The following is a 14,378-nucleotide window of genomic DNA, read 5'->3' as shown; positions in this document are numbered from 1 at the left end:
AATTTTGAAAGTTCACCTAGTCTTATAAATATTACTTTGAACCACATGAAACTGCCATTTTTGTATTTCTGTAGTAAGAAACATTCAAATATTGGCAATTTCCTATGATTTGACCTAAGAAATTGTGAGCCTGCAACATAAAACTGAGTATAGTAACATGTATACATATATGCCACACAGCCATTGAATCGTTAAATATATTTTGAGTGTCAAACACTGTTCTGGGCACCTGGGTCATAGCAGTGAACAATGCAAAGTCCCTGCACTTATAGAGTTTATAGTCCAGAGGAAAACGACACATAAATAAACAGACAAAGAACGTGCCTGGTAGTAAGAAGTCTCATACTGAAAAAAAGATGAATCAGGTTAAGGAGATAGAGGGTGATAGGGTAGGATAGGGTCAGCAGACAAAACTTCTCTGATAATGTAATATTTGAAAAGAAATAGCATAAGGTTAGGGAGCACACCATGTGGGTATCTGGGAGAAGATCATGGTAGCCAGAAGAAGCAAAATGAGAACAGACCTGAGGTGGGAGCATTTTTGAATGTTCAAAAATCAGGGGAGACCAGGGAGATGAGAGTACAGTGAGGAGTGAGGGGTAGTCGGGGATGAAAGTATTTGCTGGTGGGTTAGATGTGGAATGTGAGAGGAAGCAGAATCAAGGATGACTCCAGGGCTTCTGGCTCAAACAGAAGGGACTTGCTTTTTACCAAGATAGGAACAACTGAGCAGGGGTGAATTTGGAGATTGAGTCAAGTGTTCTGTTTTGTACACATCAAATTTCTAGAACTTTTTAGTCATTCAGGCTGTCAAGTTGAATTGGAAGCTAAATGTAGAAGTCTAAAGTCAAGGTGAGAAGTTGGAGTTGGAGATAAATATTTAGCAGATGGTTTTCAAATGATATTTAAAGATGGTCAATAATATGAACATACTTTCTTCTTATCTCTTATCTATTTAAATCACAAAGGAGGAAACTCTACTCTTTTTGAGGCTAAAAAGGAGAAAGTACTTTTCCTTTAGTGCCCATGGCAGTGTATTTGCATGATACAGAGAAACTGAAGGCAGCTATTGTCCATCAAAAGTTTTAATCATCAGTGATGCCAGCATAAAATCAATCACTGACTGTAGAAGCAAATTGTTATACTGTTTTTAGTGTATACTATTATATTAAGCTTTATACCTATATGGAGGGATTTAAAATTGAGAAGGTAAAATTGAGGCTTTTACTTTTTGGTCTACATGTTTTATAAATATAAGCATTGTTCATATATTTTATAATGAGCAAGCATTTATGTGTTAGTCTTATAATTTTAAAAATCCAGAAATTTATGGAAAATGTATAATCATTTAAATTACATATTGAGTTTTTTTTTTTTTTTTTTTTTTTTTTTTTTAAATCTGTTAAATATGCATCATTCATATTCCTTTTTTTTTTTTTTTTTTTTTTTTTTTCTTTTATTATTATTATTATTATTATTATTATACTTTAGGTTTTATGGTACATGTGCGCAATGTGCAGGTAAGTTACATATGTATACATGTGCCATACTGGTGCGCTGCACCCACCAACTCGTCAGCTAGCATTAGGTATATCTCCCAATGCTATCCCTCCCCCCTCCCCCCACCCCACAACAGTCCCCAGAGTGTGATGTTCCCCTTCCTGTGTCCATGTGTTCTCATTGTTCAATTCCCACCTATGAGTGAGAATATGCGGTGTTTGGTTTTTTGTTCTTGCGATAGTTTACTGAGAATGATGATTTCCAATTTCATCCATGTCCCTACAAAGGACGTGAACTCATCATTTTTTATGGCTGCATAGTATTCCATGGTGTATATGTGCCACATTTTCTTAATCCAGTCTATCATTGTTGGACATTTGGGTTGGTTCCAAGTCTTTGCTATTGTGAATAATGCCGCAATAAACATACGTGTGCATGTGTCTTTATAGCAGCATGATTTATAGTCCTTTGGGTATATACCCAGTAATGGGATGGCTGGGTCGAATGGAATTTCTAGTTCTAGATCCCTGAGGAATCGCCACACTGACTTCCACAAGGGTTGAACTAGTTTACAGTCCCACCAACAGTGTAAAAGTGTTCCTATTTCTCCACATCCTCTCCAGCACCTGTTGTTTCCGGACTTTTTAATGATTGCCATTCTAACTGGTGTGAGATGGTATCTCATTGTGGTTTTGATTTGCATTTCTCTGATGGCCAGTGATGTTGAGCATTTTTTCATGTGTTTTTTGGCTGCATAAATGTCTTCTTTTGAGAAGTGTCTGTTCATGTCCTTCGCCCACTTTTTGATGGGGTTGTTTGTTTTTTTCTTGTAAATTTGTTGGAGTTCATTAAAGTTTAAAAACTGAATGAATTTATCTTTTCTTATGTACAGTATTTAACCACATTAATTATAGTACACTCCTGTTAAAAATATTAAAAGTTATTGTTACTTTAAAAAAATCTTTTTATTGTGGTGAAAGATGAATAACAGAGAATCTACCATTTTGACCATTTTACATGTACAATTCAGTGGCATTAAGTATATTCTCAATGTTGTACAAATATCAACACTACATATTTCCAGAACTTTTCATCATCCCAAATAGAAAGTCTGTACCCATTAGATGATAATTTTTCATCTCCCTCCTCACTAATAACCACAACTCTACTTTCTGTTTCTATTTATTTACCTATTCTGAGTATCTCATGTAAGTAGAATTCATACTACATTTTCCTCTAATCTCCAAACTTCAATTGTGAAAGAGACTCGAGTCAAGACTGATTTAGATCTATCATGTCAGAAAACATAAATCATACCAATGTGTCTAGAAATGCTAAATGTGAAATCTCTGAAGATGGCAAGCTGAAAGAAATTTACATGAACATTTTATAAAAAATAACCAATGGAATTACAATAATAAAAAGACCAATGGGTTCAAAGGCCATTTCTGATCGCTTTCTTACCTGCAGTGAACAATCATAGGTGTGGTGTCATGTGCCCTGCTTGCTCGAACCAACTTCACAAAGTGAATTAGAGATGCGCTGTTCTCAGGAACCCCATGCTCTGGCCAGGCAGTAAAGTTACACTGTCGAACAGTCATGCAATCCCCATGCTAGACAAAGGGACGGATTAATGAATGACAAAATTATTTAAGTTCCACAATGAAGGTTGAAGGCAATTGTCCCAGTTTTTGAAGGTGATCTTTTAAAAATGACTATTTACCAAACCAAACAAAATGTTTTCATTATTTCCTATAAGAGAGATTTTTATTGTTATGATAAAGAGAATTGCCTTTCAGTATGAATGAAAACAATAACAAAGCTTGGAAATAAATGTTAATATAGGACACTAATATTCAAATATAGTACACCATTTTGTAGCACTCAGGATAATAGGTATTGAAACAATTTTGACCCAAAACTTAAATGAACATATTCACAAATTATTCGATACACAGGTATTGAGCATCTGTTATGTGAAAAGTATAACTTATATCATCTTCTGTGTGTATAGGCATTTATATAAACTGAGATCCCATAAAGTGATCCCATGAAGATCCCATAAAGTGAGATCCCATACTACCTTTTCTATCTGGCTGCAGATTAAATAGAAAATCAAATTATTAGGATTCAGGAGATGAGTGACTTGGGAAACTGCTGTCTCAAGTCAAATATTACAGTTTCTTCATTAGATAAAATAAAGCTAGTGACCTCATCATTTTCTCTCCTTTTTCTGCTCTTGTCAACCTAAGAATGTGATGCTAATTGGTTAATACAGACTTTAACTAGAGTGATCTGGAACAAATACAGTGACATTGATACTAAAGTTGGATATCGATTCAAAATTCTGTTCAGAAGACAATACAAAAGCATTGTTGAATATACAGGTATCCTTGAAAGGGATAGTTCTAGAAATTAATTTTATTTTAGACATTTAGATCATTCATATTTTATATCATGTTCCCTTGTCGCCCCCTTTTTTACCCTTTCAATTTTCAGATCCCTGATAGTCCAATCTATTTGAACATCCTCCATTAGCTTTGTAATCACTATATCTCCAAAGACGGTAACTGGCTTGTTGTCCTCTGGCCAATACTGATGGCATCTGATCTGCATTCAGAGAAAATCATCAGTCATAAGAGTCATTGTTATATTGATATATATGTATATCACAGTTATTATGACTAAGTTAAAATTACTTTATAGATATCCAGGTTATTTATGACTCACAGTATTAGACGAAATATTCACACATATGTTAACACAATCATAAAACAACATTTGTAAAACATTTTCAAATAACTTACCCGTCCTTTTTCAAAACACTGTGTTAGCATTACTAATGTTTTTGCTCTGGTTTCCCACACCATTCTCCAAAAATCTCCAACTGTTCCTGGTAGTGGACCTTGAGTAGCAATAAATTCATTTGGACATAAATAACCCTAGAAGGATATGATTACAAACATTACATCACTATGTTCACAGATACAGTGTTTTAGTTTTCAATCAACGCATGAAACATATGCTGGTTGTAAAATTACCTAATATTTTGGAATACCGTAAATACTAGATAATCTTAAATACTCAAAATTTCCAACGTCTAAATTTATCCTCACAATCTGATGTACTACACAACAAATGGTTCTCAAAATTTATGTCTAACTTTTGAATAAAACATTAAGGACTACATAATAATATTTACAATAATAACAGAACTTAATAAAGGTCTTAAGTCTGAGTCTTTGTAGCAGAGAGTTTGCTAAGCATCTTATATTCAATATTCTTATAAAATCATTGTGAATTAGTACTAATATTATGCTCATTTTATAGATGAAGATATTGAAGCTTAGAAAGGTGAAGTAACTTGCCAAGATCTCAACATTGGTAAGGCAGGTTGAGCCCAGAACCAGCTCTCTAAACCCACTCCATGATGTTTTTGCCATGTATTTATTGGTTGTGCAGATATATGTACACTCTTCCTCTAAGAAATTACTTATCTACTTAAACTGTGGCATTAGTCATTAGTCTAGTGGCATTTACTGTCTGGAGTTCTGACCCAAGAAAAACATGGTAATATGAAGTTTCATTTTGCTAATACAGTAAACTCATAGGACATGAGATCTGTCTTAAATCTACTATGACATTCTTGTGTATATTTATCAAATTTCTCTGAAATTTGGTCTATTTACCTGGAACATAAAAGCATGACACTTGAGTTTATATAATTGTGAACAGTATCTGTGGATTTCTTTTAAAGAAAGGTAATGTGTAAGTTAAAAAGTAGTAATGGAATGACATCTATTTCAAACAGGAAGATGCTTTAAGGAATGTGGAATAAAAGGTAACATTTACTTTTTTACATTGAAATTGTCTCAGTAGTCAGAGAATAGTAATATACAAAAAATAACATATATTTAAATTTTCCAGGGACTCTAAAATGTAATCCAGCAAGTTTATTTTACTTTAAGGAATAATGAGGAGGCACTTTAGGTGATTTTCCCAAATTACAGTGCAAGCCAGGAACATTTGCTTGTAGAAAATCTTGAGTCTCTTAAATACACAGTATACTACAGCTTTTCTGTCTTTCCAGTCTCAACTGAAAGACCTAAATATGTAGTTAAAGTGTGAGGGATCTTTTCCTATTAAAAATAATATATGTTAAATGTAGAATATTTTGAAAATTTAGAAAAATATATAATAGAAAGTAGAATTCACCTGTAATCCCACTATCCAGAGTGAAGGACCATTAACATTTTGGTTGATTTCTTTACAGATTTTTTAAATATGCAAATTCTCCACTCAGTCAATATTTGTGAGTGACTATTACATTCCAGGCACTATTTTAGGAGCTGGGGGTTCATCACTGACCGAAGACACTGAAATTCCTACCCTTATTTATTTTATTATTAGGAGAAATAGACATTGTCTATTAATGTATATTACATATGCAAATTACATCGAATTTATAAAAGTGATAAGGGCTATAAGAGAAAGTTTTCAGAAAATCGGCTTTTCAGAAAATAGGCTGTTCAGAAATAGGTTATTCAGAAAAAATAAATCCTTCATGAGAACATGCAGTATTTATTTTTCTGTTCCTGGCTTATTTCACTTATCATAGTGTTCTCCAAGCCCATCTCCAAACTTCACATATCACTGGTGATAATGTGAAGAAAGTTTTGAAGAAGGAAGGAAGTGAGGCCTGCAGGATTTGGGGGAAAAGAATTGTGGGTAGAAGGAAAATCAAATCCAACAACCTTAAAGGATAGGGGTATCAGGAATGTTCTAGGAACAGCAGGTGCATGGAGTAGAGTAAATGAGGCGGAAGAGTAACAGATAATAGCTAGAAAAAGCAGGGGGGAAAAGTGGTGCTTTAGGTACTAAAAAGTAATTATAAGACTTTGGTTTTTACTCTGAATGATACAGAAAGTCACTGAAAGGTTTTGAACATAGTGTATGGTTTAACAGTTTCATGTGGGCTTCCATAGACCAACCTATGGGAGTTTAAAAGGTGAAAGGAGGAAGAATAGTTAGAGGGTTATTGTAACAATTCAGCCAAGAAATATTGGTAGCATGGGTGATATCAATGAAGATGGTGAGAAATGATCATATATGGATACATTTTGAAGGCAAAACCAACCAAATTTGCTAATAGATTTGATATGAGGTATGAGAGAAACACAGAAATCAATAATGACTCCAAAGGAAGATGGGGAAGACTCAAGATGAGCAGTTTTTTAATAATCTTTTCTTATTATTTTGACACATAATAATTGCACATTTTTATGGAATACAGTGTGACAATTTCGATACCTGTATACAATGTGTAATACTCAAGTCAGGGTAACGAGCACATCCATCTCCTTAAACATTTATCATTTCTTTGTGTTGGGAACATCAAAATCTGCCCTTCTAGCTATTTGAAAATATACAATAAGTTGTGGTTTATTATAGTCACACTACAGAGCTATAGACACTAGAATTTATTTCTCCCATCTAGCTGTAATTTTGCATTCATTAACCAATCTCTTACTTTCACCTCTTCCCCTTCCCAGCTTTTATCCATTATTATACTCTCTACTTTCACGAGATCAACTTTTTCAGCCTCTGCGTAAGTGAGAACATGTGGTATTTATTTTTCTGTTCCTGGATTATTTCAATTATCATAATGTTCTCCAAGCTCATCCATGTTGCCACAAATGACAAGATTTCATTCTTTTACATGGCTAAGTAGTATTCCATTGTGTATATATAGCATATTTTCTTTATTCATTCATCTGTTGATGAATACTTAGGTTGATTCTTTATCTTGTCTATTGTGAATAGTGGTGCAACACTTATTGAATAAGTATATATATCTCTTTGACATACTGATTTTCTTTCCTTTGGATATATACCCAGTAGTGGTATTGCTGGGTCATAATGATGGTTGTATTTTAGTTTTCTGAGGAAAACTAAATAGTGTATAATAATTCCACTTTCTCTGCACTCTTGCTGGCATTTGTTATTTTTTGTCTTTTTGATAATAACCATTCTAAATGGGGACAGATGGTATTTCATTGTGATTTTGATTTGTATTTCCTTGATGATTAATGATGTTGAGCATTCTTTCATATGCCTGTTGGCCATTTGTCTGTCTTCTTTTGAGAGATGTTCATTCAGCTCATCTGCCCATTTTTAAATTGGATTTTTTTTTTCTGCTATTGAGTTGAGTTCCTGGTATATTTTGGATATTAATCCCTTGTTGGATGAATAGTTTGCAAATATTTTCTCCCATTTTGCAGATTGTCTCTTCATTCTGTTGATTGTTTCCTTTGTGTGCATATGATTTTTAGTTTGATATAATCCCATTTGTATATTTTTGCTTTTTACTGCCTGTGCTTTTGAGGTTTTAGTATGAACAGATTTGCAGGGAAAATAAAAAACTCACATTGGACATATTGTGTTTGAAATCACTATTAGATATTCAAGTAGGAATGCCATGAAGGCAATTAGATATATGACTTTAGAATTCAGTAAGAAGTCCAAACTAGAGACATAAATTTGAAAGTAATCAGCTCATATCTCTTAAAGTCATGAAAATTGGATGACATCACTGTGATGGTTAATATTGAGTGTCAACTTGATTGGATTGAAGAACACAAAGTATTGTTTCTGGGTATATCTGTGGGGGTATTGCCAAAGGAGATTAACATTTGAGTCAGGGGACTGGGAAATGCTGGATGCTTCCTGCACTAGAACATCGGACTCCACGTACTTCAGCTTTTGGACTCTGGGACTTGCACCAGTAATTTTCCATGGCCCTTTGGTCACAGACTGAAGGCTGCACTATCAGCTTCCATACTTTTGAGATTTTGGGACTTAGACTGGCTTCCTTGCTCCTCAGCTTGCAGATGGCCTATTTTGGGGCTTCACCTTGTGATTGTGTGAGTCAACACTCCTTAATAAATGCCCCTTCATATATACATCTATCCTATTAGTTCTGTCCCTCTAGAGAACCCTGACTCTTACAATCACCAAGAAAAAGAGTTTGGAAAGAGATAGTAAATTCAAGTACTGAGCTCTAAATTATTTTGTTTGCAGGTCTAGAAAATGAGATAGAACCTATGACTAAGATGAAAGAGTCAGAGATGCTGAAAGATCAAATAAATTGGAGACTGAGACTTAAGGCTATTTTTTCTGAGTAGTTAATTGGTGACCTTGAAAATAGCTGATTCGGTGTTGTGCTTGCTTAGTGTCCAAGTCTTATTTGAGAGTGCTGAAGAAATAAGAGAAGGGAATTGAAGATGGTAAGTGTTGACAATTCTTCAAGGGGCTATAATGTGAATAAAACACAGAACAATAGAGAAGTAGAGAGAAACCTATAATATCAAGATATTTTTATGATGTAAGAAATTACAATAGATTTGTTTGGCTGCTAAAAGAGAAAAATTGATGATGCAGAAGAGAGAATTCCTCAACCCATGTTCTTGAGAGGCAAAGGGAGAGGTCATGTAGTGTCCAAGTGAAAGGGTTGGCTGTTATCAGGGACTAGGACAGTTCATATGCAGCCACAGGAGAAAGACTGAGATATGGACACAGATGCAGACAGGTAGGGGACCTTGTGGATGTTCCCTTTTAATTGCTTTTGTTTTATCAGTGAAATATAAACAAGGCCAACAGATGTAGGTGAAAATGAGGAATATAGTGTTAGAGGCCAGAGGAGAAAGAAGAAGGAGAAGGAATCTCCCAGAAGAAAGGGAGATTGAATAGATTAGGAGGCTGTGTTTTTGAGGTTAGTGGCCATGAGTTTAAAGTGAGATATTTTGGCGTGATCATGAATTTTTCTCCAATACACTTCCAGTAACACAGAGAAGAATCCATGGAGGGTTTCATTTAACAAAGTTTGGGGATTTATCAAAAGGTCGAGACTATAAGAGATCAATTTGAGACTTGAGGATATATACAATAGAGGAAAGGAAACAAATAGGCATGCAGTTCAAGCTGAGCAAGAAAAAAAATGAAGTCTTGATTGGGTTAGGAAAAATGGAAAATTTGATAGAATCAAAGAGCTGTAGGGCAGAGCAGAGTTGAAGAATTATCAGAGTCCAGTGATCTGGAAAGAAGGATTTGGACAGATAGTGAGACATCTGCAATCAAGATTATGGAGAGACTACAATTCTTGGTGGTGAAAAGGTCTAGGTTGTGAACATAGCAGAAAGTGATGAGGTCATGTGGAAGGCAAGTCACTGCAAGAGAAGAGGTCCAGAAAGTGATGAGCAGGGCTATGAGTCAATATTTTTATGAATTTTGACATCATCAATAATTATGACAGAAGAGTGATGAGAGAGGAGCAGTGATCCTGGAGTGAAATCTTTAAGAAACAAGAGAAAGTGACTTAGGGGATGGTAGTTAACTTCCAAAAAGAGCAATAGTGTGTCCTATGCTTGACAGCATGAATTCAAGCTGGCAATTTTAGGGCAGAGGAATAGAGAATGATGTGGAGGTGGCACCGAGGACTGAGGCAACTTGACCCTTCTCTATGCTGAGTACATATGGGAGGGTATGCAGACCCACTGGTGAGCAAGGCCAGAAAGCCAGTACCTGTAAGGGGGGAGTAGGTTCCACACAGAGTAAAATAGATAATATATCACATATTATATACTAAATATTATACTGTATAATATTTTATATATACACATATATAAATAATTGGGATTATTACTATACAATCTTGTTACCACTTATTTACAAAACTAACATTATATGATCTCAGTTTTCCAGGATTTGAAATATTATTTTATATTTATTTTTAATACATATATCTACGTATTATCTGTTATTTAAATATATATTTATATGGTCACAGTTCCCCCGTGATTCTCATATAAAGAAGCTAAGACACATTTAAGTTTTCTTCCTGTAATGGCAAATTTATTTCAGAAGATGGTAAAGCACCAGGTAAAATGTTTGCCCAAAGGTGTTTCGGAGATATTTCCATTGTATCTTATGAAAATGAAGAAAGTATGTCAATTCTGTTTGCTATTTCTGCTTCTACCTTTGAATTTGTGTGTGCAAACTTTTGACTTTTTCTGAGAGGAAACTTCTTGCCTGGACTTTTGCCCTTTAATTGGAATATAGAGTTTACTGGTTTTTAAAGCTCTGTGATACATGGAACAAAATGTAAGTTTCATTCCACATGTCAACTTTCATTATGACCTTTACCCATGGATGCCACTTTTCATTGCAGTCCTTAAATTAGCTCAGAGATTTTCCTCTGGATTATCAGCCAGGAAAATGTAGAATCTACTACCATGTAACATCAACAGCAAGAAAAATAACATGTATTTATTAAGTGCTTCCAATGTGTAATTCAATGAATAATTGAAATATGATTCAGTAGCAACGAATAAAGTAGGGTTGATTATTATTCCTACTTTATCAGTGTAGAAACTTCACTCAGAAAGTTTCAGGTCATACAGCTACAAAAATGCAGAGAAGGAATTTGAACTCAGGTCCATTTGAACTCTGAAGCATATGTATTTACCCATCTAAATATAATCCTCCTTTTTATGAACTCAACAATTATTAAATGCCTACTACATCTCAGGTATTGTAGAACTACATGCTAAAAAGGTAATTTAAATATTGCTTCCAAATCAATATTTTTATGCTTTATTCTAATCTCATACAGCAGTTATCCAATTATATCCAGTGAATTTGTATATGCAGATGCAATTAGTTTTAGAATAGCATATGAGATGGAGAAGGTCAGACCAATCCTTTTTTGCTTCCTTTGAGATTTAACTATTGTGAATGTTGGATGGTGCAAACCTAATTATCTGCATACTTTCTCAATAATTCTAGCATTAAGTTTAGTGAAGATATGGTATTTCATTAAATTTGTATAGAAGAAGGCAGTAAGTATTAATAATGAAAACAATGTATAGGCCTAGAGACTAGAACACTTGTTTTGACTTTAGTCCTTTCTAATAGTGTACCCTGTAGAGCAGGCTACTTAAATAAGCCAATCTTCAGTTTCCTAATTATAAATTAGAGATAATCATTATTTTCTTGCACACCTCAGAGAGTCATTTTGAATACTATTTGTAAAATAAGGAATGTAAAATTGCTTTGAAAATTTTGAAGTGCTCTATAAATGTAAAGGTTTCCAAAAAATGCAGATTTTTTATGTTAAAGTTTATCCATATTATACAGGAAATAATGACATTTTAGTGCCCATCAGTGTCCTTGAACAGGTTTTCTTTATTTACCCATATAAGCTCTAGGGAAAAAAAATGTAAAATGTGCAGTTTATATTTACTCCTGCAAACACCCTCAATTGCTTTATTATGCTAAAGAAAATGTGTTGGGCATTGATGGTGATATATTTGTATATGCCTATAAGTATATGTGTGTATGTGTACATATATGTGTGTACATATACACATATATGTATATGTTTATATACAAATGTATACATATAGGCATATACAAATATATCTCCATATTCTATATTGTTTGATAATTATTCCAAAATTACAATATATATATTGGGTCCTATTGCTGAAGGAGTGAATAGTGGGAGAATTTATATACATATATATACATATCTAGATACATACATACAAAACGTATATATGTTTATATTATATATACATATATAAAATATATACATATAAAATATAACTGTATATACACATATACAAATATATTTATGTATACACACATATATGTGTGTATATATATAGATATTTTTCCTCTTGTATGATTACAATGCCATTAAAAGCAGAGATTCTTCATCTTAATATCCCCCAAACTGTCTAGCAAATCCTTGTAAATGATGCATATAAATATGCATGTGTGTTTGTGTTTTCATATGTATGTGTTTTAGGGGTCCTCAATGCATACTGAAGGACTGATAGTAAGATCATGAAGACCGAATCTCCATCCTTACATGGTACTTAGATAAGAGGAAATATACATGCTTATCCGCATATAGTGCCCAGTACCTTATGCTCTTCCTCACACAGAGAAGGCAATTAATAAATGAGATCACTATGAGTTATAATATGACAAAGGCTATGCTAAATATGCAAAGTGTGGAGGGATCAAAGAAGAGAGGACAATTAATATTAATAAATTGATTTTGATTTATAAAATATATCTCCTAGTCATTTTCATTTCACTTTTTCAGGGACACAATATCCTTTAGTATTATAATGCTCTATCAACATAGGAACAAATCTGATGTTTCTAATGTTAGTGCAACCATTTGCATGATAGCCTTTAATCTCTAATTGTGTTAAAAGCTGTCATCAAGTTAAAGTAATTGCAGGCATCTCAAATTGACAGGAGAGATAATTTTGATGAGCCTTCCTCAAAATTAATTATAAGCCTTCCTCTTACACCTAAAATCATAGTATTTTCACTTTTGACCCTCTTGAAAACCTTTCTAAACTCATTTGTACTATTGGTGGCAGATTATGGGGCTGCAATATCACTTCTTCCTACCTCTTTCACAGTCTATTCTTCATCAAAATCTTCCAGCCTTTCCAAGTCCTAACTCTGGGAGCACCATTCTCGAGAATGGCCAAGGGCAGAGGAAAACACACATTGGCATGTTAGCCTAGTTATAAACCCTGGGCTGGAGTGTCCCAGTCTTAACATACATCCCTCAGACCATATGCTGGTCCTCCTCTGTCTCTTCCCCAGACTTCAGTTTTTCATGTTTCTATCTGAACACTAGTTATTTTGCTTTCTTTCCTACCTCCCTCTATAGTTCTCTTCTCTTTGCCATAGCTTCCAAAGAAATTGAAACCCGGAATCCATTCATAGATGACCTCTGTCTTTTGCTCCTGGGAAAAGTGTTCATAAACTTTCAATTGGAAGTGCTTTCGCATAAAACTTGGGAGTAGGGGGAAATTGAGATACCACACATTCTTTCTAAGGTGAAGATTGTGTGAATATGTAGGTGGAAAGTGAGGGCCACTACAGTATCATTGCTACATCTGTTCCCATCTGTTCTTGACATCCCAAGCAAAGGAGATTTCTCTGAGTGCGACAGTACACTGCCAGCCCCAATATGGAAATCCGCCTTCTTGTAAAGTGCCTTCCATCTGAGCCTGCTTACCATGCAGCTCAGCATGATTATGCATATCATTACATTGGGTCATAGTGATGTTGTTGTAAGATTTATTATATTATAACATCACTTGATTACAGCAGAATATATATCTTCAGGCTTCCTAGTTTATTGCTCATATCATTCCTAGTTTATTGCACATTATCATTTGCTCATAGCTGTATGCTGACAACCTATCATATTTAAAGGGGACACTGGGGGTTTGTGAAAATTACTTTGCTTACATAATCTGTGTGGTTCAGCTACACCTACTAAAATTGTCTGTTTTCCTTCTTAATTATATTCATATCCTGTACTGTCATCCCTTATGGAACATTAGACAATATGAGCTGTTGATTTGTATCTACTTAATGGTGAATAAAAAATGATACAAATCAATAGGTCACTGATACAACCAGTTGTCCTTGTCCTGCTTGATGGCATTTGATTATTAGAGTAGTGATGAAATTTAAATATCTAAATGCATATATGCATCATTTTGTAAATCCAAGTGAAACTTTAACATGCTGTAGAATTTAGATTACAATGGAAATTGTAAGCATAAGATTTCATCAAAATGTTTACATTTTGAATTACATTTTAGAGGGAATCAATCATTTGATAAATGAATAAAATGTTACCATAATAGTAAATTCATGTAATTCTCTAAATATAGATTTAAAGTTCTAGCATTAAAATAGAATGAAATTTAAAGAATACCTTAGCTTCTCCAAACTTTCCTTCACTTCTCTGGTTAAAAAGTCTTAAAGTCTTAAAT

General features: G+C 34.0%; 1 protein-coding gene across 1 annotated transcript in view; it reads right to left on the bottom strand.

Moving 5' to 3' along the window:
• Nucleotides 1–14,378, bottom strand: part of PTPRQ (protein tyrosine phosphatase receptor type Q) — a 217,690-nt gene that overhangs the window by 7,797 nt on the left and 195,515 nt on the right. Inside the window, exons 40-42 of the mRNA XM_054443718.1 lie at nt 4,308–4,442; nt 3,985–4,110; nt 2,965–3,113 (exon numbers count right to left, since the gene is read on the bottom strand). Of these exons, the coding sequence (XP_054299693.1) occupies nt 2,965–3,113; nt 3,985–4,110; nt 4,308–4,442 (410 nt within the window). The remainder of the gene's footprint in view (nt 1–2,964; nt 3,114–3,984; nt 4,111–4,307; nt 4,443–14,378) is intronic.

The sequence above is a fragment of the Pongo pygmaeus genome, chromosome 10, assembly GCF_028885625.2.
Source record: "Pongo pygmaeus isolate AG05252 chromosome 10, NHGRI_mPonPyg2-v2.0_pri, whole genome shotgun sequence".
In the NCBI taxonomy this organism is placed as follows: Eukaryota; Metazoa; Chordata; class Mammalia; order Primates; family Hominidae; genus Pongo; species Pongo pygmaeus.
Note: the sequence above shows the minus strand (reverse complement) of the source record. Positions and strands in the feature narration are given on the sequence as shown.